At 38.0% G+C, this 24,890-nt stretch overlaps 1 protein-coding gene and 1 long non-coding RNA gene across 3 annotated transcripts in view; one reads left to right on the forward strand and one right to left on the reverse strand.

Annotated features, from left to right (window-relative positions):
• Positions 1-6,301: 6,301 nt before the first annotated feature.
• On the reverse strand, positions 6,302-9,646 carry LOC139122033 (uncharacterized). Its single transcript, XR_011549381.1, has 3 exons — positions 9,449-9,646; positions 7,388-7,462; positions 6,302-6,979 (listed from the first exon to the last, which is right to left on the reverse strand). It is a non-coding gene; the product is annotated as an uncharacterized lncRNA (long non-coding RNA).
• A 14,080-nt stretch (positions 9,647-23,726) lies between these two features.
• Positions 23,727-24,890, forward strand: part of LOC139122034 (aldehyde dehydrogenase 1A1-like) — a 32,443-nt gene continuing 31,279 nt past the window's right edge. Inside the window, exon 1 of one of the 2 annotated variants that reach the window (XM_070687398.1) lies at positions 23,727-23,897. In XM_070687398.1, coding sequence (XP_070543499.1) covers positions 23,856-23,897 — 42 coding nt within the window. In that variant the 5' untranslated portion in view covers positions 23,727-23,855. The remainder of the gene's footprint in view (positions 23,898-24,890) is intronic. The other variant, XM_070687399.1, reaches the window with a different exon arrangement.

Raw genomic sequence — 24,890 nt, forward strand, 5'->3', positions numbered from 1 at the left:
TGAGACCTGTAAGTTTAGTCACTCTGCTTAAAGCAACATAGTGTACATGACACTGATTTCTCTTGTTTGCTGTACTGAAGTCCACAACCACATTGTTAAGTGTATCACCTTGACAACGATGTATTGTTTTGGCACTAGCTGGTCTGAGTGGAAATTGTTTTCTCACAACTTCTGCATTTTTGTGTCTTCCCACTCTAAATTGCCGTGATATCTGTAAAACTGGCGTCCATCTGTGAGATACTTTGTCATGTATTAAATGCCGTTTTCACGTCGCAGGTTTTTGCCAACACAATCGTCATCAAATAAAATCCATAGAATAGTAACATGATGCAAATCAGGTCCATCGATGTATTTGATTACTCCTGGAGTACCATTTATCAATCCATCATTTACAGACAGATTAATGCAAAGCTCAATACGCTGATTTGTTCCAATTGATAATTTAGAAACTAACCCCATTGTTTTTTGAGCAGGAAGCATGACAACAATACCTAATGTTTTGTGTTTTATGATCTCAGAGACATCGCCATGACTGTATCAGTAGCAGGTATACATGTTTTTATTCCTGTAAGTCTGTCATATGCTATTGCATTGTGGTCATCAACAAGTCTGTTCTCGCAATAAAGATGTACTGTCGACTCATCAATAGATGAAGTTTTTTATCAACACTGACTATTCGAGTTTGCAGAACTTTTATGTCATGAGATGTATGCTTTCCCTCACGTATACGGTTGAGTAATTTAGCAAAATTCTGGTCATCCTTTTGCCTCATAATATCTGTTAATTCAAACATTTTGAACAGGTCTTTCCAGATGTTGACAGCCAATGGCCCATAATCATGTTGAAGGTCGTTAAATATCCAACCATCAAAGACAGGTTTTAATTGATATAAGTCGCCAAAGCTAACAACGCTGACACCACCAAAGATTTTATTGTTGGCCATTATCTGTTGTAGTCTGAGATTGATATAATTTAACATACCATTACCAACCATGGAGATTTCATCTATGAATATGACTTTTAAGTTCCTGTATTTTGCTTGTAGAGTATTAAGTCTTTCTGATGTCAGTGGTCTATAATGAAAACCTTGGGATGCAGGAATTTGAAAAGCTGAATGAATTGTAGTACCCTTAATGTTGTAAGCAGCTTTCCAGTAGGTGCAACTAGTAATAAGTGTATGTTGTCAGGATTTTCACCAGGAAGATTTGAAAGATATTTTAAAAGTACTTGATACAATGATTTGAGAACAAGAGATTTCCCTACACCAGCGCCACCTGTTACAAAAATATTTAACGGCTCTGTCCTTGTTTTCATCCAATGTACTATGTGATAGAATATTTCTTTTTGTTTCTTGTTGAGTTTCTGTAAAAGTGGATATAATTCATTATCAGCCATTCGTGGTTGTTGAAGATCTTCAATAATGGGATTATTTGTACTGATGCCAATGTCCTGTCCAATGTCATATTTAGAATGACTCTCATCACATGGTGCAAACATACTCAATGTGTCACTTGCCTTGATCCTTCTAAATGTCTTGATGTTCCTGATGTTGTGTATTTGGAGCAACATTATCAAACATATCAATGGCTGTGTTTTGTACTGCTTCAATAGCTTGATCTAATTCCTGAGCATTTTTATTGTACTCCTTTTCTTTAGAATCTACTTCAAATTTCACTTGCATGTAACGATCATAGTATGTTTTGCACCCTGCAAGGAGTTCATTTTCATTTCGCCAAGGATAAAACAACATTATTAACTCTCTGTAATGATTTTCTTTGTCTTTTTCCCTATGGAAACGAACATATCTGATAACTTTACTTTTGGTGCGTTTTTTATACACAAGGCCACGTATCTGATATATTGTGTTGTTTTCATCATCATCATCCTCTTCATCAGTTTTGTAGAAGTCATCATTATCTTGATAATGATCTTGCGGGTTATCTTTAACTTTTGAAAACTGTACCATGCTGCCAAGTCTGCCAAGCACAATTTCTCAAGGGCTTTTGGGCGCCTCTCATATTTTTTCAAGATGCTATCACTTTCTATGTCAGTAGCATTTGGACGCATGTTTTGTATGTCATCAAGAGGTTTCAATAGGATAACTCTATCATCAGGGGGTGATGTGTTAATAAATGTGAAGCCGCGTGAAGCTCTTCTTAGTCTCATTTGCATAACAAGGTAAACAGCTTCTTGAGCACTAACTTCAACATGATTAAGGAATTTGTTTCCTATATGCCTGACACTTTCTCTGATATCATGACATCCTTCCCTTGCTTCTTCCACAGCCCTACTGAGCAAATTACTCATTCCACGTTGAGCTTTACTAATGTAAGATGCGATGTACATGGCACATGCATATGGATCAAGAATGAATTGAATGTCCATGTTTGCTCTCCAAGCTTTGAGTAGGGTTTCATTGTAGCTGTTAATTCTTATTTCATTTGGTGACCTCTTGAGGAATATTTTGTCTGATGTTAGAGATGACTGTATTGCATTAATATAGGTTTGTTCATCAAGTTGTAGTTTATTTAAGAATTCAGAAAAAGAAAGAGTTTCTCCAAATTGTAAATCAGTAACAACAGTCTTGATATTTTCATAGTGCTTTTGAAGGATCTGTTCTGTGCTTTCATCAGTATCCATTGGCAATGGCTGCAATATCATTGTTCTTGGCATAGGTGGCACAGGAAATCCAAATCTGCAAACACATTGGCCTTTTTTCTTACAGGTTTTTGCATGTCTGTGCATTTGATAATTTATCAATTCAGCGAAGGATTCATTACTGGTATCATTTGAACATGTAATATACTGATCTATGAATTGTGTGATGTCATCATCACTATTTTCACCATATTGTGGTGCATCTTTAATCCATACAAGCATGTGTATATGTGGTGATCCTCTTTGTTGGAATTCCACTCTGTAAAAGTAATCGTGTATTTCACCAATTGGATGATGTGAGCTCATTAGGAAATCATGCATAAATCGTTGAAATGAATAGTCAAAGTGTCGAGCACACGTAACAGGGTCAGATTTTATCAAATCAGATTTTGTATTCCAAGACATGTTCAATACATCGTCATCTGTGTATTCCTTGTTGTGAACTGTCCTTCCAAGAATTTTCAATAGATGTATCCATTTAGATTCTGCTGATGAAAATGACATGAAAAATGTTGGAATACCAAGTTGACGTATCATGGCAAATATATCTTTCTTTGCACTCTCCCAGTATGGTGGTGAACCTCTAAGTGTCTTCAACACTCTGAATCCCTCATCAAGTCGAACAATTTTATCAACATTTTGTGGTGATTGAAGCTCACCAGCTGTTAATTTGCGGCCCTTCAGATTACATTTTCGCAAACATAATGTTGCCTTGTCTTTAATCTGCTTGATTTGTAATTTTTTTAGTTTAAAGAAAATGTTAGGCATCGACTTTGCAACTCTCCTATCTTTGTGTCGAAGTTCCCATTTACACAATGTACTATATAATACAGGGACTATGCGTTTCTTTTGTCTGGTTGACCACAATATATGTTGGAAATGAGAGCTCCTCAGAATATTTGTCTTGAAATATTCCTAGTGGTTTATTGTTCTCGCCTGGTGCATAACAAACTGCGCCATCAGAGTCTGTGTGTTGATCATATAAAGGTGATAGCATTGTATCCAGTGTGCCAGCAGGATGATCTTCCAATTTTATTTCTTCAGTCCAATTATCATCATCATCATGATCATCATGATCATTACTGTCATCTTGTTTACATGTTTGTTTGTCAGACATGTGAGAATAATCATGATCGTCATTTTCCTCACAAAATTCCTGCCAATTGTGGTTTTCATCCTTTCTGCAAACAACCCAATCTGTAGATATTGTAATCAGTTCTGCTTTATATAAGGGGCTATTTTTAACTAACCAATTAGCTGCTTGTAAGACTTTCACTGGTCTGACATTCTCTACCTGATAGGCATGACTATAGCTAATCTTTCTTTTAAATTTGACAGGTATTGTCTGCGATTCATTTAAAGTTCTAGGTAATGTAGAGACAGTAGTTGATACATCAGCTATAACATTGACTATGTTACCTCTGAGACTAACTTGTCTACCTCTTGGCAATTCTCTTATTTGCATGAATGGAATGCGTAAGGCAACAAGTCTTTCTTCTAGTGGATGTAACTGTAACTCGGGGGGAATTAATGGAAATGACATGTTATTGGCCACAGAACAAGGAGGCAACTTTGACTCTTTTAAATATGAATAACAAGTTTTACATAATGGTGCCATATCATTATCTGTAGCCTGAGATGATGCAAAGGTGTTTAACTTTTCTTTAACATTATTGTAGTTCAAACACTTTCTCTGTACCACAGCTGTTGGCAGCACACACATACAAAATTTGGGCCATTCTGAACTGCACCGTGAAAAATTTGTATCAGCTCTTCAATAGATTTGGCAGCACTACATCTTCTGTTGTTTAGTTTGTTTAATCTATCTCTCATTTGCTCTCTCTCTCTATATGATTTATCAGTTCTTTTAATACTTTTAATATTGGCATCTCTGATCTTTTCGCTTTCCCTGAAGACCTGGTCAGTTCTCTTTGTCTTTTTAGCATTAGCATTTCTTTCCCTTTCATTTTGTCTGTACTCATCATCACAACCGTCTTAATTTCTTCGACTCCCTATTTCTGTTGTTTTCAGTTTGTTTATATACATCATCACTTCTCTTTGTTTTCTTAGCAATTACATTCCTTTGTCTTTCAGTTTGTCTGTACTCATCATCACACCGTCTCAATTTCATTGATGTCCTGTTTCTCTTGTTTTCAGTTTGTTTATATACATCATCACTTCTCTTTGTTTTCTTAGCAATTACATTCCTTTGTCTTTCAGTTTGTCTGTACTCATCATCACACCGTCTCAATTTCATTGATGTCCTGTTTCTCTTGTTTTCAGTTGTTTATATACATCATCACTTCTCTTTGTTTTCTTAGCAATTACATTCCTTTGTCTTTCAGTTTGTCTGTACTCATCATCACACCGTCTCAATTTCATTGATGTCCTGTTTCTCTTGTTTTCAGTTTGTTTATACACATCATCAGCTCTCTTAGTTTTCTTAGCATTGACATCTCTTTGCCTTTCAGTTTGTCTGTACAGCTCATCAGTTCTCATAATTTTCTTAGCATTCATATCTCTTTGCCTTTTAGTTTGCCTGTATGCTGGATCAGCTCGTTTATTTTGCTTGGCTGTTAAATCTCTTTGCTTTTCGCTTTGCCTAAACTCTATTTGTTCTCTCTTTTCTCTCTTGGCAATCATGTCTCTCTGTTTCTCTATTTCTCTATAATTTACACAATGTTCATTTTGCGGCATAGAAGATTTCTCTGTTTGTACTGGTCCAAAACTGTTTACATTTATTGCTTGTGACAAATTTTGCTCTGTGCTTTGCAGAAAGTCATAGTGACCACTATCAATTTCTCCTTCAACACGGATTGCATGATACAAAAGATGTATACTTACAGAAGAATTACCAACAGTCTCTAATGGTTCACTTAAAGTGTCAAGATGAACTGCAATATTAATGTTATATGCAAGCGCTGCAGCATTTATTTCAATGTCCCCTCCATAAGTTGCATTACCTGGTTCAGATCTGGACATATACTGCCTATAGTCATCTTGAGAGACAATATGCCATCTTTCATATTCACCTTTAATTGGATCCTCATATCTGTCCCAATGTTCAATTACATAGTCAACAGTATGTACTCTTATTGCATGATGATGATCTTGTGTTCCATAGAGTCCTAGACTTATAGCACGGAACAAGCAATTACCATCACCTTCGACATTAACCTTTGTGTAACATCTGTGAGGAGTCTGCAACTGTCTTTTTCGTTGCATGTACAATTTACTTCTTTCATTTTTTGCTTTTATGCTCAGTTTTTTTACTCTCATTGTACTTTTATAGTAACGTTGTGTTATGGGTGTGCTTAATATTATAATAAGTTCTTACAGTCAATTCAAGCACTTGTATACGTACTTAGTAGAAAACTTAATAATTTGACTGATGTTGCTTATTGCTTCCTTAATTACTTCTGATGCTTTGAAAGTGAAACCTTAAAAGTTGAAGTATTGATGAAAGAATGATTGTGTTTGTTGAGATTGTAGACTATGAATGTGTTATTGCTTGTCAATATTGTGCAGTTTAGACGTTGAACCCTTTCACTACAAAATTTAGGTCCAACTTTATTGGGGAAGCTGGACCTAGACAGAAAAAAGCAGTTAAAGGGTTGTCAGTAATAAGTAGACAATGATAGAATGTGGTATGACTGTTCTTGTTTATAATGAAGTAAATGAATGCCAATTTTCAGAAATTGTAGAGAAATGTCAGTCTTCCTTATATATTCAGTACGCTGAAGTAATTCTATTTGATTGCAAATAATCTGCCTGTAAACAATACTCTTGTTTCCTATCAGGAAGTAAATGATAGAGCACTAACTTGTGTGCTGTTAAATATTCACGGTATAATTTCACAATGTACACTGAGGAAGACAAAGACAAAACTTTACTGCCTTATTTTTTTTCTTCTGCAAGTTAATACTGAATATTATCAATGTCAAATCAGTTGTGATCTAAATGCGAAATTAACCACAACAGTGTTTGCTCAAAGTACTATCAGCAATGTTGTAACCAATGCTTGTTGACTATCAATTTGTGATCTTGAACGCGCCTCTACAGGCAGTCTGTACCGTCTATGGGCAACTGTGCCTCAACTGGGCAGTCTGTGCCTCTTATAGGCAAGTGATTGTGTTGTACCCCTTTGGGCAAGTTATTGTTTGCGCCTCCTATGGGCAAATGATTATTGCGCCTCCTATGGGCAAGTTATTATTGCGCCCTTGCTATGGGCAAGTTATTATTGCGCCTCCTGTGGGCAAGTTATTGCTGTGCCTCCTATGGGCGAGTGAATGTCACCACGTATATGGCCTCCTGGTATAATCTGTTAAAGAAACAAAAAATCAAAGTAAGACATCCATTGCATCCTGTTAAATATACATATTTGTACCAGTGAAAAAAATTGGCAAAAAGATGAATTTGATGTTTTACAACATGTAAAGAACTTATTCCATTTTTTTCATGGAAATTATTGACCAACAAGTTCATCATTGATGACACGACACCATTCCTACAAAGGCAAGTTTGCATGACATTGGTCCAGGTATGTCAGACATATCTTTGTGAATGGCCACAAAATATAACATAATGGCTGCCTGATGGCATTGATAGTATCAAAGAACAAATTGAAATCGGTTTGGGCATGTCTGAAATATCTACCTAGATGCCTGAATGCACACACAATGAAAAGCTGCATGGACTAACAAAGAATGGCAAAAGTGAATGAACTCACACAAAAAAATATGTGGATTTAATTGGAATGTCCTAATGAATGCCCTGTGGTGATGTAATCATCAATAGACCACTTCTGCAAATGAAAAAAAACATAACACCAAGGATTAAAATGACCACTGTCATAAATTTTGTTGACTCCATGAAGTGCCATATCATTTACTAGAACAGTGATACAACATTATCGAAAGCTGTTAACATTTCTCACACAACTTCAATGTCCAACAATCTCTTCAAATAGCTATCTTAATGTTTTTGATGTGTGTATGACATGTCATTTTGTTTTAATGAAATATAAGGGCAACACACGGATGTAAATCTCATCAAATTAAGTTTATCTTTTAGGACCCATTTAAACCTCATTAGTTCACTCATAGAGTATACTTTTCATGAATAATAAATGAATTCATGGTTTATCATCACTTTGTCCTGTGACATTTCATCACATTACCATTTTGTCCTCATAATGATTCATTGAACACTCAAAGCTGGATAAGAAAGGCACTAAAATTAATCTGCATATTACTAAACTTGTGTAATTTTTTACAAGCTGTACTTTAGAAAATTGTCAAAATTTACAGGATGGAAAGTCAGGAAATCTCCACACTACACACACACACTAATTGATCAGTTCCTACCAGCCGACAGGCTTTATTGATCTATCAACAATTACAGTGGTGGCCTACTCACAGGATCTTGCAAGCAATATTGTCTGGAAGTTATGAATATGATGAATAAATGTCATTTTTTCATTATACAAGCCTTCCCACCTATGGGGTGGACCATTTGATATCCTGGGGGGGGGGTCTGGAAGATTTTTGGGGGCATTTTACATTCTTATTCGCTTTTGATGGTAACGCATTTTCCAAGCACAGTCTTTGCCACTGAGTACCAACCATCGAAATTCAGTAGCTTGTCCCACATTATAGGAAACTAAAAAAGTATGTAAATGATCAGACATATTATTATGACGATATCATGAAAATTTACCTGAAACCCTTTCGGAGCACCACAACAGACCCTATACACAAACAATAATAGTAACTATTCATCATTGCTACCAGTGTACCTAGAATATCCATGTCCCCGCGACATCTACGAGAACGAAAACTATTGCCCAATCTAAAATCCCTAACCCTAATCTATGGCTTTGCCACGACAAAATTAGGTGCCACGACAAAATTAGCCTAACCAGCCTATGACTCTCGTCGATTGTCACAAAACAATCTTTACGTGGACTATTTTTATGAAATAGTAATAACATTGACACCAGTCAAGTTGTTATTCTTCGTGCAGGACCTCTCGTGTACGCTAAGGGATACGCTGTCGGGCCGGACCCACGTGGGTTTTGGAGACAGTGCAGCGTACACAGAAATCTACCCGACCTAGCTAGCTCTGCGTACCGTGCTGTGTGTTTCAGGTGTTACACGGCCCCACCACATCTAATGGATGAATTCTACAGAGGAGCCAGCGTAGCTGACATTGGCGCACGCCAAGAAAACATTTAATCACAGAACAGTGAAGCGTAAAGTAATGGATTCTTTCAATCATGCTACAGACTTTTTAAGGTTTGTGACAGAGGGCCTTGTCTGCCTTCTTACAATGAAGCAACTACAGCTGTCATCTCTGAACAGTCGACCCCAAGACTCACTTTATAATGAGCCAACAAACGTGCGCCAGAAAATCTCAAAAGCCGTTGCTCAAAAAATATGGGTCTAAATGAATACAAAGGATTTGGAAGACCTCATTAGACTAGATGAAAGATGTGATGATGTAGATGATAGTGGCGGGGGCCGTGTAACGCCCGAAACACACAGCAGGGTACGCAGGGCAAGAGCCGACCGTACAAATCTATGCCATGAAAAAGTCAAGTTCGGAACTACAGCTCCCAGTCGCGATCGAGTCACAGTCGCGCTCCTTCTCGATTCTTTTGATGCATGTACCGTACTATTCACTTTCTCAACCGTAAACTCAAAGCGTCCAAGTCAAATCGTGGTATCGAACAAAGGTGCATACATCAAATCACGACATAGAATCAACACATCACACACAAATTACTTACCGACACCACACCGACAGTCCATCAAAATCACGCTTCAGAATTTGTACAGCAAAAAGCCGGATAAGCGTACTCACAGCACAGAAAGGCTGTGGAGACAAGCGAAGAACTATGTGCTCGTTATGATACGACGGTATAACTTGATTTACGCGACGATGGCGGGGAGACGAAATGTACAAGTACAGTAAGTGCAGTAAGACTGGCTTTATGCCGCTAGGGTTTGTGGGTAAAATGTATCCAGCTGTAGCCAACCTGGACAAGCACATTTCACAGCGCCCTCAAACAGTCGATTGTTTTCACTTGTCATACGCGGCGTAACAGAAAAATTAAAACTTTCATAACTTCATTAATATCCAAGCCACGCCCACCAAAACCTTTTCAGTTCTAGCCATTTGAATTCTGAAGATGTCTACCAAATTTGACTGAAATACGTTCAGCCGTTTTTGAGAAAATGGACCAACAGACAGACAGACAGACAGACAGACACACAGACACACAGACAGACAGACAGACAGACATCGCTGCGACATATGCTCACGTGTTCACACGTGAGCAAACAACTGAAGTGGAAATACATCTGGGCGAAAAACGACAAGATTTATACGCAAAACTTTGAATTGAGTAGTCCACATAATACGGCCTTTTGAAGAGAGAAATGAGTATGAGAGTCTAAATTTGAAGTGATAAATGTGTAGGAGTGTCAAAATTTAGAAACAAAATTTTCAGTCGAGTTGACATTTTGAAGAAGGAAGCACTCAGAAAGCCTAAGTATGGGTCAATAACAAAGCAAATGTCTCAGTAATTCAGGAAAATGTTCACATGCAGTAAAATAACCTGAACTGTGCATTATTCTCAGTTTTTCATACAAATATACTATCACACAGCAGACATTTTAACGATTTTACACATTAAATCACGGTTAAGGGCGTAACATAACTGTGACAAAGTGTACTTCAATTTTCCAATAATAGTTCTTTCAGAGTTCTAGTTGCAGTAGAGTTGTACACTTGTACTCTTGTACACTTGCAATCCGAAGATTGTCATAGGTTGGCGTCACATTGTATTCCCAAATTGTCGTCTAGAATATTGCAAACTTTGAATCGCTCTCTGCCACGACAAACATTTCATAGAAAAAGATCATTGTCAGGGTTCTTCACTGAAAACCAACTACGTCCGTTTTAGATTTCCTTTGTATTTTTGAAAAAGTTCTCTCTGGCTTCTTGTTGAAAGATAAAAACTGCATCATTGTTGATGATTTCAACACAAGCTAACCGTCAATCGTTGTGCGTATGCCCATATTGTAAAAGCTTATGTCGTAATGATCTCGTAATTTTCTCGGTTTTTACCGATCTGTAACAACGCACAACTTCACACTTTACACAACTTGGCGGTGAAAATCTTCAGTAAATGGTCCCTGCATGGTGGAAGAAATGGTTTCTGATATGGAACAACTTTTACCAGACATCTCTACCCTCAACATAGGATCAACTTGACACTACACTGGTAATGCATTGAACAATATTGAACAATGTAATAAGTATATCGTATATTCGGTAGAACATACCTAGTTAAGTCCTTTGTAGACATCGGACGTACAGTATACACGGGACCGTAATACCTGTGTATTTGAAGGCGAATGCCCCCGCAGAAGTAAAGTTGTCGATGGATTTATTTATACAAAACAGAAACTCGACCGAGTCACAACTCTATCCCTCTGAATGAATTTCATTTCCTATTTATTGCCATTTACAAAAAGTTGACTTTCTTACGTAATCTACATGATTTTACTGTAAAGGTAATACTCATTTTATTCTAATAGCATATCATCGAGTAGTACAAGGAATTGCTGACTCTCTCATAATATATTGATTCTGCAAACTGGCGGTATCGGTACTTTTATTACCACCTGAAACGCTGTCATGTTGATACATTATGCGGCACCACTTGAGAAGCAACGTGTCGAATCAGGTCGTGACCACTACAACCTAAGCAAACACAAATTATATTTTTAAACCGTGGCCCTGGCATCGTCATTTCTGCTTCATTTCTCGAATGATAATTCCTCCGGTAATTAGATACTTTTGTAACAAGGAAACTAAGCAATCTTTTGGGTCAAACTACCCAAGCAGCAAACCAGAGATATTACGGTTTTTATCAGATTATGATTTAGCCTCAGCTTCATATTTCGGCGTATATACAGACCATTCCAATCTAGTCTTTTTTGAAATTATGGCGCAAGAGTTTACACGCCATGGTTTGGTATCCAAACACGGTTTGTATATCATTCGAATACCTAAATGAGGTAAATAACATGTGCGTCCTTTACATTTTAATAAATGTAATTTAATAAGTTTCTATAATTTTATGTATATAATTATATACCTTGTAAACAGCTTCGGTAAAAGGAACATGCTGGGTCTCATACCTCACGGAGCGGGAAAGATGAGTTTTATTTTTGCAAATTAGGAATGTGCATCACGAAACGATAGTCTTTCAAACATGTATTGAAGCGTATTGAAGCAATTTGGTCATGTAATTGTCAAGCAAAACCATGTGTTACCCCTAAAGAAGAACCCTGAGAATTTCATCATATTTGTCATTTTAATTCCCAAGAACTACGTTGTTATATTCCAAAAGATTGTAAGCAAATCTGTGCTGTCTCAGTCAGTCATTAGCACTGAACTTACTCCTTGGAGTTGGGTGCCACCTCGTTACGGCACGACTCTGTGTTTGTACTACATTTTCGAGGCTCTTGTATATGTTAATCTCTCTCTCTCTCTCTCTCTCTCTCTCTCTCTCTCTCTCTCTCTCTCTCTCTGCCATTTGCTGTGCCCAAGAATACGTTGACTGTCATTAGCTTATTAGCCATTCGAATTAATTTACATAGAAACATATAAACTTGTCCTAAGATTGAGCCCAACATTTGCCGTTTATCTATATTTGAGTACATTATTTAAGCGATGTATCCGTTAAAGTTTGTGAGCGATTCGTGATAGGGTGTGTGTGTGTGTGTGTGCGCGCGCGCGCGGCAGTACTGGTATCAGTCATTTCATTACCATGGTAACTATGGCAAGTCAAACTGTGTCGAAGATGAGCGTCTAATCTTGGCGTTTAATGAGATCGCTCGCCACTTCCTTTAGGCGTTGTTTTACTCATAGCTGTAACGACACACCGGCGACGATCAAAGGGTAGTAGCCTACAGTACCTTTACAGGCATTGTTTGTTTTTTCAGATCCCGGGATTTTTCAGCGTGATCAGAGGATTACGTAGGGGTTTATATCATTTTGTTTTCTAGTAAAACTGAAGTAAATGTCGACAGTTACATCGAATTAGGACAAGTATTGTCACCCTCGGGGTTCTCCAAGTCTAAATAGTTGAGAGGTACGTACTACTGGGAATCGTAATACTTTCAGTAAACTGGAACGTACACCAAGTAGTCAGTTGTACTCACCACTTAAGAAGTATTTGCTAATGAAAAGCTGCTCTTGGTCTTTACATGCTACCATAACGGGTTGTACAGGATAAGGGAGAAAATTTTTAGGTCCAGTTCTCTATCATTAATTGCTTAATTTTCTATCTAAATCTATGTCTTTTATACATTTCCGAGTTAAAATTATACCACCGTAAAAATTTATATTTACTTTACACATAATCTTGCTATCTGAGATGTGTTCGTTTCACTTGAGGTATGTTCATTCTATGTCAGCTTCCTCGTTTACTTTCAACATGAAAGATGTTATGAAATGTCAATAAACGATCAAAATATCTTATATCAAAGGCGGCACAATATCACTGAATACAAAGTCCTTATTCCTGATACAATACAAAGATGGCATAGCCTTTGGCCTTGATCTTAACTGTGACCTTGTTACAATTTTAGCTTAGAAATGTATGTCTGAATATCATGTTTACAGCTAACAAGGGTTTCCACTGGTAAAATTACGGTTTCCGCTGAACACGCTCATTCCTTGGTCGGGAGAACCATAGTGAATCCCTTCCATCGTCGCGTCTGCCTAATAGTCAGTGCAGATACCGAGTGGAAATACACCTTTTTTATATAAAACAGTGTGATGACAGTTATATTTATGCCTAATTTAGTTGCTAGAATGAATCATAGACAATATTTTCATATTTCATTTGGCAACATGGTGGTACTGGCAGCGTTCAATAACCTGCCCGAAGTTGGCAGACTATGCCAAGGCGGCCTGACGGCGGCCATAGAAGTGACGACGAGTATATTGGCCGTCGGCCGGGGTGACGTTATGGATGTTACATCCACGGTGACATATACGTTAGCGAGGTTAACTTTTGCCTGCATACGATACAAGAGAGCAAATTTGATATAAAGGACAACACTGAGTAAAGTTGATTCATTCATGTACTATGAAACTGAGAATACTGGAGAAGAGGATGACAAACAGAACTTCAATAATTTGTTTTTCCCACGCTGTGATCACAGAGAACGAATTTTTTCGTTGTCACGAATCGACGCAAACATAAAAATAGCTTACGTGAGGGGGGGTGTCAACGAATGTACTGATTGCTCATGTTCTCAAATATACGAAAATATACATATCTACCACTCACTTTTGGTAAACGAAATGCAGCACTTACACAAAAATCAAAATAAACATATTCTCAAACGATTTTCTCGATCAGTACTGAAGATTAAATCGATGATACGATGATCCGTCGACGTCGGGATGGATATATTAATTACGCGTACTTCCGCTGAAATGGAACACGTCATTTGCATCATTTGTCGTGGTTAGAATGGAAAAAACCCAAAAAACCTGACACTTTTCTCCTGATAGCTCCGTACGATCGATATATTAGCTTCGACCAGCTGGATTAAACATCGCTTGGACAGTTGATAATCATGATTAGCACCTTCGTGACATTTACAAATAGGGGTCTAATGGTCGCTCAGGGAACACGCTTTTGAAACATATGCGTTCTCTGACAGAAAAAAAAAAACAAACCCCAAAAAAAACCAAACTAGAATATGTTGTCAGTGTTTTTTCGATTCAATTCAGTCTCTGCAAATTCACAGACATCATGCAATATTCAATGACAATGATCACCTGAAATTTATAGGATTCTGGCACCAATCAGACACGTCCGATCTCTAGCGTGACTCCTTACATTTGCATAGACTATACGGTTATCCGGCTTTAAAGAGGCACTCCCACTTTGTAACATTTTTAAAACTCATTTTTTTAATGCCAACGGTCGATATTTGACTTGGCAACTGCGCGCGGATCGCGAGATACCGATAACAAGTCATCGTTGATGACACAGTCCCCACTTGTTAATGGGTGCTTTGATTACAGGTCCTCAGAGAGGATAGAGTCCTCTTCATTAGGTCTGTGATAAAAATACTTTTGAATAAATTCGCTTGATACATATCTGAGTTGTAGTTTGACAGGACATGAAAAAATCGTAATAAAATGGCCACATGGTGGCCATATTGGATCGAATCACAAAACAAATCAATGTGCATATGTATGACATAGGTCAATGTCCTTGTACCAACTTTGATTAAAATCGGTTGAAATATGCCTGAGTTATGGCTTTGTACACGAAAAAATCATAACAAAATGGCCGCACAGCAGCCATATTGGATCGTATCACAAAACAAATTAATATGCATATGTATGACATTGGTCAATCTCCTTGTACCAACTTTGAATAAATTTGCTTGATACATGTCTGAGTTATGGTTCTGGACATGATAAAACGTAATAAAATGGCCATACGGCGGCCATATTGGATCGTATCACATAACAAGTCAATGTGCATGTGTATGACATAGGTCAATGTCCTTGTACCAAGTTTGAATAAAATTGGTTGAGATATGCCTGAGTTATGGCTCTGTACATGAAAAAATCGTAACAAAATGGCTGCACGGCGGCCATATTGGATCGTATCACAAAACAAATTGATGTGCATAGCTATGACATTGGTCAATGTCCTTGTACCAACTTTGAATAAAATCGGTTGAGATATGCCTGAGTTATGGCTCTGTACATGAAAAAATCGTAACAAAATGGCCGCACGGCGGCCATATTGGATCGTATCACAAAAAGAATTGACGTGCATATCTATGACATTGGTCAATGTCCTTGTACCAACTTTGAATAAAATCAGTTGAAACATGCCTGAATTATGGCTCTGTATTAGAAAAAATCGTAATAAAATGGCCGCCTGGCAGCCATATTGGATTGTATCACAAAACAAATCAACGTGCATCTGTATGACATATGAAGTAATCCTTGTACCAAGTTTGAATGAAATCGCTTCAGGCATCTCTGAGATATCTGCGTGAACGGTCGGACGGACGGACGCACAGACGCACGCACGCACGCACGCACGGACACGCACACACGCACGGACATGACCAAACCTATAAGTCCCCCCCGGACGGTGTCCGTGGGGACTAAAAACATGTCATTTCCCGAGCGTATTTTTCACATCCCGAAGTTTTACGATCGTTCTAATTTTGACTCGAAATCCCCCGAAGGTTTGTTGCTGTGCTGATTGACGGTATTCTAGGGAATCTACAATAAGTTCGAACTACGCAATTAATTTACTTCCCACTGCAAAGACTTTATATACAGCATTATGCCTTGACCTCAGGTAAGTTTTTAAAAACTACTCCTTAGTTTTCGTCGTTTTCATTGTTCTAAATCGGTTGTATTATATTTTTTAACCAATACCACATAAACATCAGTTTTTACATGTCAAATATTAGCCGCCTCCGATGACTACATTTTGTCGTCTGCCACACAGTACGCCGCGCGCGTGGTATGCGCGCGTGGCATGCGTCTATGCATATCACGCGGCGGCCGCTATGTATCAACCGCACGTGACTGTGCTAGTCACCTTTGCCAATTCTGGTGGAATCAGCAAAAATTGTTTTTCGTTTACACGCCAAGTCAGTAAGACTCAGCTTTCTCCCACAGGCCATGACCGATCACCGACGCCAGTGGTACTGTGGCGTACAGCAGCGTCAGCGTAGACTCGTACTCCATAGCTTAGTTGACAATGGCCCCAGTGCCGAACGTTCGATGTTCGGAAGCTGAATTTAGGTGGGCCACCGGAATACAAACTTTTACTTTTTTGAAGACATGTTTTTATCGATATCTCGCGATCCGCGCGCAGTCGCCTCGTCAAATATCGACCGTTGGCATTACAACAATGTGCTTTAAAAATGTTACCAAGTGTGAGTGCCACTTTAATAGGTGAGGTTCCTCAGTTTCATTGATTGATTGATTGATTGATTGATCAACCGAATTCATCGACAATGATTAATATATGACAATTTCAAAAGCAATGAGGCTTAGTAATGGGGATCAAAACATCTCTCTGAAGATTGGACGGTATTGTTTTAGTGAGCAAAGTCGGGAAATATGCTGTTAACGGGGCTTTAATGGAAGCGCAGTACAAACTTTAAAGGATAGGAAACCGTCACCTTCTTTTGCAACCCGAGAATATAGCTCAATTGGTGATTAATTTTGATAAAGGAAGTGGACGGGAGCATAACAATATCTTTAGTATTTTCTCAGTTCTGTATATGTTTAAAATGTTCGGGGAAGGAAAAACAAACTGACAAACAAACAGCAAAAGAAAATGGCACTTTTCTATTGGAACATGGGGCGTTATCATGTCCGTATTTAAAGTTGTAAGATTGTAAACCTATAAAGTTGTATCATTTAAGTTATAAACTGCTCAAGATTTATGGTTTAAGAGATTCGCTTGTGACTTTCGGGTGTCACAGCCATTAGCAAAGCAACGCATAAGGCCCTCTTGCCATTGTTATTGTGGAAAACAAATGAACTCAAATTGAACAATATCTGAATATAAGATTGTCCAAATTTCTGCTGCAGAGTAAAACTTTAAAAGCTTCAACATTTGGAAAACAAAAGGAAGATTTCGGGGTATGTTTGTTTTATGTAATTCTGTCCTCCAGTAAGCTGTAATTCCTACACTGATTTTCAACTGAGACACAGCTCATTGGCATCAAAATTACTGAGACAAGGATACACAACAAAAAGACTCGTTAGGACTTTCAAAAAGTTCTACGGTCGATATGACGACATTGTGGCAAAATATGACACCTCGGTCACTCAAATGATTAACGACAGCATTCCCGGCTTTGACTTATTACAGTGATTCATATCCTGTATCTTTTCATACAATATTTAGACAATTTTGGGACCAATCCTGACGGGTGTAGCATGCTATCAGGGTACGCTTACCCATTCCGGACACCTGGTACCACCACTAACTATCAGTGGTTCAGGATGGTCCTACTTAAATTTGTAAATCACAATTGTCCCATGGACCTGGTAATATATTACCTTGAATGGAAATGATTATTGGACCAGTTTGATGTCATATTGTAAGCCACATGGTTTTACTATACACTGCGACCTAGGGACCGCTTTAAGGCTATATTGAAATGCAGGGGATAATAATACACAATCTTGGAAAATTTCAAGTTCATACATTGTGCCAAGCATTTGCGATTCAAATTTTATTGTTGCTTCATCATCGATAAAATAAATCAACGTTAGACAAGATGATCCTGTAAATTACTTATGAGGGGAATAAGAAACAATTGTTTTCCTCTCAGGGTTAACATTTTAGAGAGAAATTTTGGAAATCATGAATTCAGATATTGCTCAATTTGAGGTCAACATTTTTTCCTACGCCAAGAACATGACATGGAAACTAAATGAACATTTACTAATAAACACGATTTGAACTAATTTGGGATAATTGGATCTTTACATTTTTCAAATTCCTCAAAAGTGTTAGGTGCCCTATAGCTATAGCTGAATGGTGCAATATTACAAATTACTAAAAAAAACTAACAAAAAACCCCCCAAAATCCCCAAAAAACCCAACGTATCACTTAAAAAGAAAGGCAGTTTAGCTTACATTGGCAGATTAAACAGACATTACTTCACTATCCAATTATCCCAAATTGATTCCAATCGTGTTTAAAAGTCGCCACTTATAAGCCCTCCCCATTACAAGTCGACAGGCATATCTCAAACGTACACAGAACTTAGAAGATAACAGAGATATTGTTATGCTACCATTCACTTTCTTTGGCAAAAGTAATCACCAAGTGAGCTACATTCTCCGGTTGTAAAAGAGATGACTGCTTCCAGTCCTATTGCGTCCCCATGGGGCGTTAGCTGTATCTTTTAGCGTTTTGCTTACCACGTACAACTCTACCGTCCGATCTTCAAAAAAAATATTGTTGATTCCATTAAGGCCAAAGTAATTAAATTCTTTGTTTTGCGTCCCCATCCGCTTAGGTTTTTGAGGGTTTTCATGAAAAACACACACAGTGTATTTGAATAGGAAATTTTAGGACATAACCACTTAGCTTTACTGAACTAAAATTTTGGGACAATTTTTTATTTGCTGCAATCAACTTACATTGTGTTAATTTTCTTGTGTGTGTTTTTCGCAGAGGGTGATATAAAAGCTTGTAGCGCTCGACTCAAAAGAATTAGTATCAAGGGCAGTGGGAGACTGGACAGATTTGTTGACAACAACATTGCTTTCATTTTGACAAGAGCGATGTAATATTATACCATCCCTTGTGAATGTTTAATCTCGAAGCGTCCCACACGTCGCCATAGCTTGTGAAGGTTGCACTCCAACAAAAAAATGTGAGACTGGAGCGAGAAAGTGAAGCTTTCTCGCCATTGGTGAGAATCTCTAGTCATTCTCACTGCTACCGGTGAGAATTTTTGAATTATCACTGGTGAGCAGTGAGCAATGCACTGCTTGGTGAGATAATAGAATCTCACTGGTGAGCAGTGAGAATAACAAGAGATTCCTACCAATTGCGAGAAAGGTTTCTCGCTCTAGTTTCGTAATTTTTTGCTAAAGTGTTGGTTCAAGATCGTACGAGAAGGATATAAGAGATAGCGTCAAAATTTTAATGAGAACAATCGAGAACGGGATATTCCATGGTTTGATCTTGTTTAATCTTTAAGAAATAATCAAAGACTGGCGGAAATTTCCGTCCAGTGGCCATTGTATAAGGATGATGATTTTTGCAGTCATGTAAGTCATGAAATCATGATCAAATTGCTTCACTACACATTTCAAAGGCTAGAAAGATATTTCTTTTGTTTCACTTGTAATGCACATTCATGATTTGCCAAAATGATGAGTGAGACCAAATATGGTCTTTTTATAAACGCTGTTTACAAGGTAGATAAATGGCCATAAAACTTATTAATTTACATATATTAAAGTGTAATGATCAAAATCTCCTTAATTAGTTAATTTAAGTATAAGTTCGAGTGATATCAAAACCGATAACATGACATGTGAACGCTATAATTTTGAAAAAGAGGCCATGGACTCGACTGCATTCGCAGGAATATTAACTCTTTTCCTGCCAGACAGTATCACTTCCCCGTCAGCCAAGTCAGGAAAAAGCGGTATTGAGCCAAAAACATGACGTATTTTGACCCACTTGGCTTGGTCTGTTATAGCATCTTTAGTCCAAAAAAATCAAGTTTACAGTATTTATGTTTTCAACAGCTTTCAAATGTACAGTATTATGTTAAAATACACCATATGGAATATGTTGTGTTTCATTAATTTTAACCATCTTAACCTGGTGGTTAAATATGGACTTGGCAGGAAAAGGGTTAAGCTGAGGGGCCGCGTTGCACTATCGACAGTCGTTAGCGCCACTTTCGTCGCTGCAGTAACACTTGACAAGACTGAGTCAAGGAGCTACGTCTGGCGCAAGCGGCACTTGTGGTCATGCTTTTCTGCATTCTGTGCATTCCCCGGCGACTGACGCCTTCGGCGCTACGCTTGCGACCCCCAGCCAAACCCCCGTATAGTGTGCGAGAGACTATATATCACAACAGAAAAGAGTAGGCACGAGGCCGAGCTGCGTCATAATCCAGTGTCGGATCAAAAACGCAACATCTTTGGTTTGTTGATTGAGTGGCTTGACCACCAAAGCTTTAAATAATTCTATAGTGGGTACATGACAAATGAGAAGGAAAAAAGAACATATTTAAAAATTAAGTTCAGCACCAAGAAAGACAGAGGCTTGACAAACATTGTTGACAAATATTGCTGTCTCTTGAACAGATTAGACCTAGTGTAGGACTTTACTGCTTGGAAGTGACAGACACGTACCTGGTGTTTATAATAACAATTGTAATACTGACGATCGATGGCCATGTTTTTTCTTCATCGGGAAGGCACTGGGTTCTCCTTGAAAATGATATAACTAAATCGTTTGAGGGCTGAAAGCTATACCGTTTTAATTGCCTTTGACGTACGCTTGTAAATTACGTGCTAAAGTACACTTCTCATATTTCCTGCTGCGCGAGGTATAAGACCGGACATGGTCCCTGTCCTGTTGCTGTTTTCAAGATAGATAGATAGATAGATAGATAGATAGATAGATAGGTAGGTAGGTAGGTAGGTAGGTAGGTAGGTAGGTATAGGGCGAAGAAGTATAATTAAATTGTTCCTGGAATTGAAGCCTATACTTTAGCCAATTATTTGATTTTTTTGAAATTGAGGTATTATTTTAGTGCTGTTGATTTTCGGGCATTATTTTTGTGCGTATTTTATACAGTTTGTACTTTATTCTCTTTTAGACGCAATGTGGAAATGCTCAGAATTCGTACTGTCAACACTGCCTGTATATGCAATGCCTCTTTTATTGTGGACAGTTTGTAAAATCTAGACTTCAAGTCCTTCGGAACAATGCAAAGAGTGGGGAATTTGGCGGTTCGTAAACAAGTTTAAAAAATTCACTAGCCGCCCCTCTGTAGCTTTGCCCCATAAAAATCTGAGGAACAATGTTTTTTTCTTCTGGCGCAAGAACAGTGACCATGGACAGAAAATGTGTAAGTTGGAGGCACAGGCGCTCCTTAGCTGGGTAGTTCTTCGAACGTTTCTTTTGTCTGCAGTTTGTAGCTCCAGGTTTTCCCTGGTTTGTGGGTTGGACGGCAAACTTGACCCATCTTATACAATCTGGTTCGTCTTGGGGTCTGCGTATCATCGTTAGAGATCAGCCAGCTGACCGTACTGAGCAATATTATACAGAAGTGTTTTACACGTATCGAAATAATAAGCTTATCGTCCCATTAGGTTATCTGACAAAGATATGAAGAATTTCCCAACCGACCTCAAGGACTCCCCCCCCCACTCTCCATCGTAAAACTTCCGTTGTTCCCCATTGGCCCGATTGCAAAAGGTCCCTATTACCTTCTAACATGATTTTGCTAACCAAACAAACAAACAAACAAACAAACAAACAAACAAACAAAAACAACAAAAACAAACAACTTAACAAACAAAATAACCACACAGACAAAAAACAAACACGTAATAGCGTAATAGGCCTGAATAAATAATAAGTACTAAATAAACAAATGAACAACAAACCAAAAAAAACAAATTCATAAATAAAGAGATAAAGAAATTATTATAAGAGAAAACAATAGATTTAATTCGAATTGAAATACTTGACCGGAATAAATACTTAACGGGCGATATAATTTGGGCCTAAATCACGATGTATTGAAAAGCGTCGGAAATAAAAGGCTTATTATCAAATTTACATAAAATCAAATTATCACCATTTCTGAGTGAGAAAATGCCGACAATTCTTTCTCTTCTAAGTGATGACGACTTTTTAAAGCTGTGACTGAAGTACATGATGAGACAGTTGTGCGGGAGGGGTAAATTTGTGGCTTCCCTCAGGGTCTCGCGAGCAATATTTGTCTAGAAGTTATGAATATGATCAATAAATGTCAGATTGTATTATACTTTTTTTTGATTATACAAGCCTTTACCTTTCTAGCGTGTGCCTATTACTTTACCCTAGCTATCTGCGTGTAGTATTTCAAAGAAAACAGTCCATATCTGTTAATTGCCCTGCCGATCACCGATGCGGGGGCTTATCGTTCTGACCAAAGACCTCGTTAGCAGCTCATAAGGTAATAGATGGACACATTTTCTGAAACCGTACACTGGTGCGATCTATTTATACGTTATAAACTCACAGGTCGATTAGGCATTATATTTGTGATGATTTTTCCTATTATTCTCATAAAAAAATATCATGAATATTAATAAATTATTAATATGAATGTTACAGAATATTAAATTTTTTTTTACAAACCATGTCGTCTACTTTGTGTAAGTGCTGTCTGGAAACTCCATTGTTGTGATAATTATGATTATTAATAAATTATGATTATGGTTAATAAATCTTATTTTACACATTGTAATGTGCTTATGTGAACAACCCTCTGGAAACCCTTATATAGTTTCACAATGTATGCCAAAGTGACACAATTGCCCAGGTTCAGTCTACGGCGAGAGTTACCCCAGGTTCAGTTTACGGCGAGAGTTACCATTGTTCAGGTTCAGTCTACGGCGAGAGTTACTACACAGTGTATATACACTGTGTAGTAACTCTCGCCGTAGACTGAACCTGGGCAATGGTAACTCTCGCCGTAGACTGAACCTGGGCAATGGTGTCACTTGTATATTTGGCATAGATTGCGAAACTGTATGAGGGTTTCCAGAGGGTTGTTCACATAAGCACATTACAATGTGTAAAATATGACTTTATTAATCATAATCATAATTTATTAATAATCATAATTATCAAAACAATAGTTTCAGATGGCATTTACAAAAAGTAGACGACATTGTGTGTAACATTGTGACATTGTGTGTTAACATTCATATTAATAATTTATTAATATTCATAATTATTTTTTATGATAATAATAGGAAAAATCATCACAAATTATGCCTACTGGACCTGTGCTTATAATACTGTATACGACCATTAAACTATCGTATACTTCGTTATAAAACTTTCGTTTTATCATTTCCTAGGACCGTTCCTTGACTTAGTTATGTTAATTGTCATATTAAACCGTTCGCACTCCAATACGAGCGATCTCTAGAGCGAGGCATGCTGCAGGACATGTGTGGCTAGCCTAGCCCTGCGTTACGATGCTGTGTGCTCCTGGCCTGTGGTGGGCATGCTGTATAACGCCGGGAACACACAGCACGGTACGCACACATGCACCACCGTAGTTGGTAGCGCTGTTTAGTGTAGCTACACTTAGCATGCTAAAAGCAATATCAACTACGTTGGTGCCTGTGAGTACTCAGGGCTAATGGCATGCAAGCGCCTGTGGCCTGATATGTGATGCAGATGATAAGGTCAAACGGCGACCTTGCTTATCCCACATGCATGCTGGGAACAACAGCTGATCTCCGAGCTGGCCCCCGTCCGACTGAACACGTCACACCATAGAACTGATCCATTTGTCGACAGAAACGCTTTCCAAGGTTCTATTCACCTACGCATGTTACAATGTCGAAGTCTATACAAACACCGACAATCAAGTACACGCAGGTAAAGTTAATTTGTGCACTTTGTTACATGCATCATGAATACATTCATCATGCAAATGATGCATGCAGGCACAAGCCCTTGACTGAGGCGAGCCGCCAGCCGTCACTGATGCAATAGAATAACAGAGAGTATTATTCTATTGCATCAGTGACGCTGGCGGTTCGCCTGCATTGAGTCAAGAGCCTGTGGCGTCCCTCTCAAGCGCTTACCCCTACCGACGTAGCGTCATTGTTTAATAGATATCGGAAAAGCGAATAACAACGTGTAACCTAGCTCCGCCTCCAATTACATGTAAACATCTTATCAGAAGCTTGACGGGCATGCATTAGAATCAATGAAAATGCAATCGAGTTAGAAATGCAATAATATGACTTGCTTATGAACTTATTGTCTACTATCTCGAAGGGCAAAAGATGGAGTCGAGATACTAGACAAATAAACTCATGGTTACTAGAATTTATGGCAGTGGCTATTGACAGGCGCCTGTCAATAGACAAAAGTTGCTATACCCGTACGAAAGTTGCAAGGTTGCCCCAACAAACTGCAAGGTAGTGTTGACTTTGTAACATCCTTGCCAAACCTGCCTGAGGCTCATGCTGACTTAAAAGTTGCCAATCTTTGTAACAATTACCCTCACGTGAAATCTGCAAGAATCTGCATGGTACCTAAGTCCTTGAAGAGTCCTTGTGTAAGGATGTGAGCCTTGTACTTAAAATCCAATATCACTAGTGAGCTGGCAAAATATTGATACTGACAGATTTCAATTGGAAAACATGTTTTTCCGTAAGTTAGTGTTTCTAATTCTTGAAATATTCTGTCTTTTATAACAGATGGAATGACAGAAAAAACAATTAAATTTTAAGCAAAAACTCAGTAATTATTCACACTTCATCCAGTAATATTCATGAACCTATAGTTGCAGGAAATTATTCACTCAAAAAAACGTAATATTCTTTTTTCAGAAACAGAAGAAGCTGACTATCATGCAACAGA

The sequence above is a fragment of the Ptychodera flava genome, chromosome 21 (genome assembly GCF_041260155.1).
Source record: "Ptychodera flava strain L36383 chromosome 21, AS_Pfla_20210202, whole genome shotgun sequence".
NCBI classification, from domain to species: Eukaryota; Metazoa; Hemichordata; class Enteropneusta; family Ptychoderidae; genus Ptychodera; species Ptychodera flava.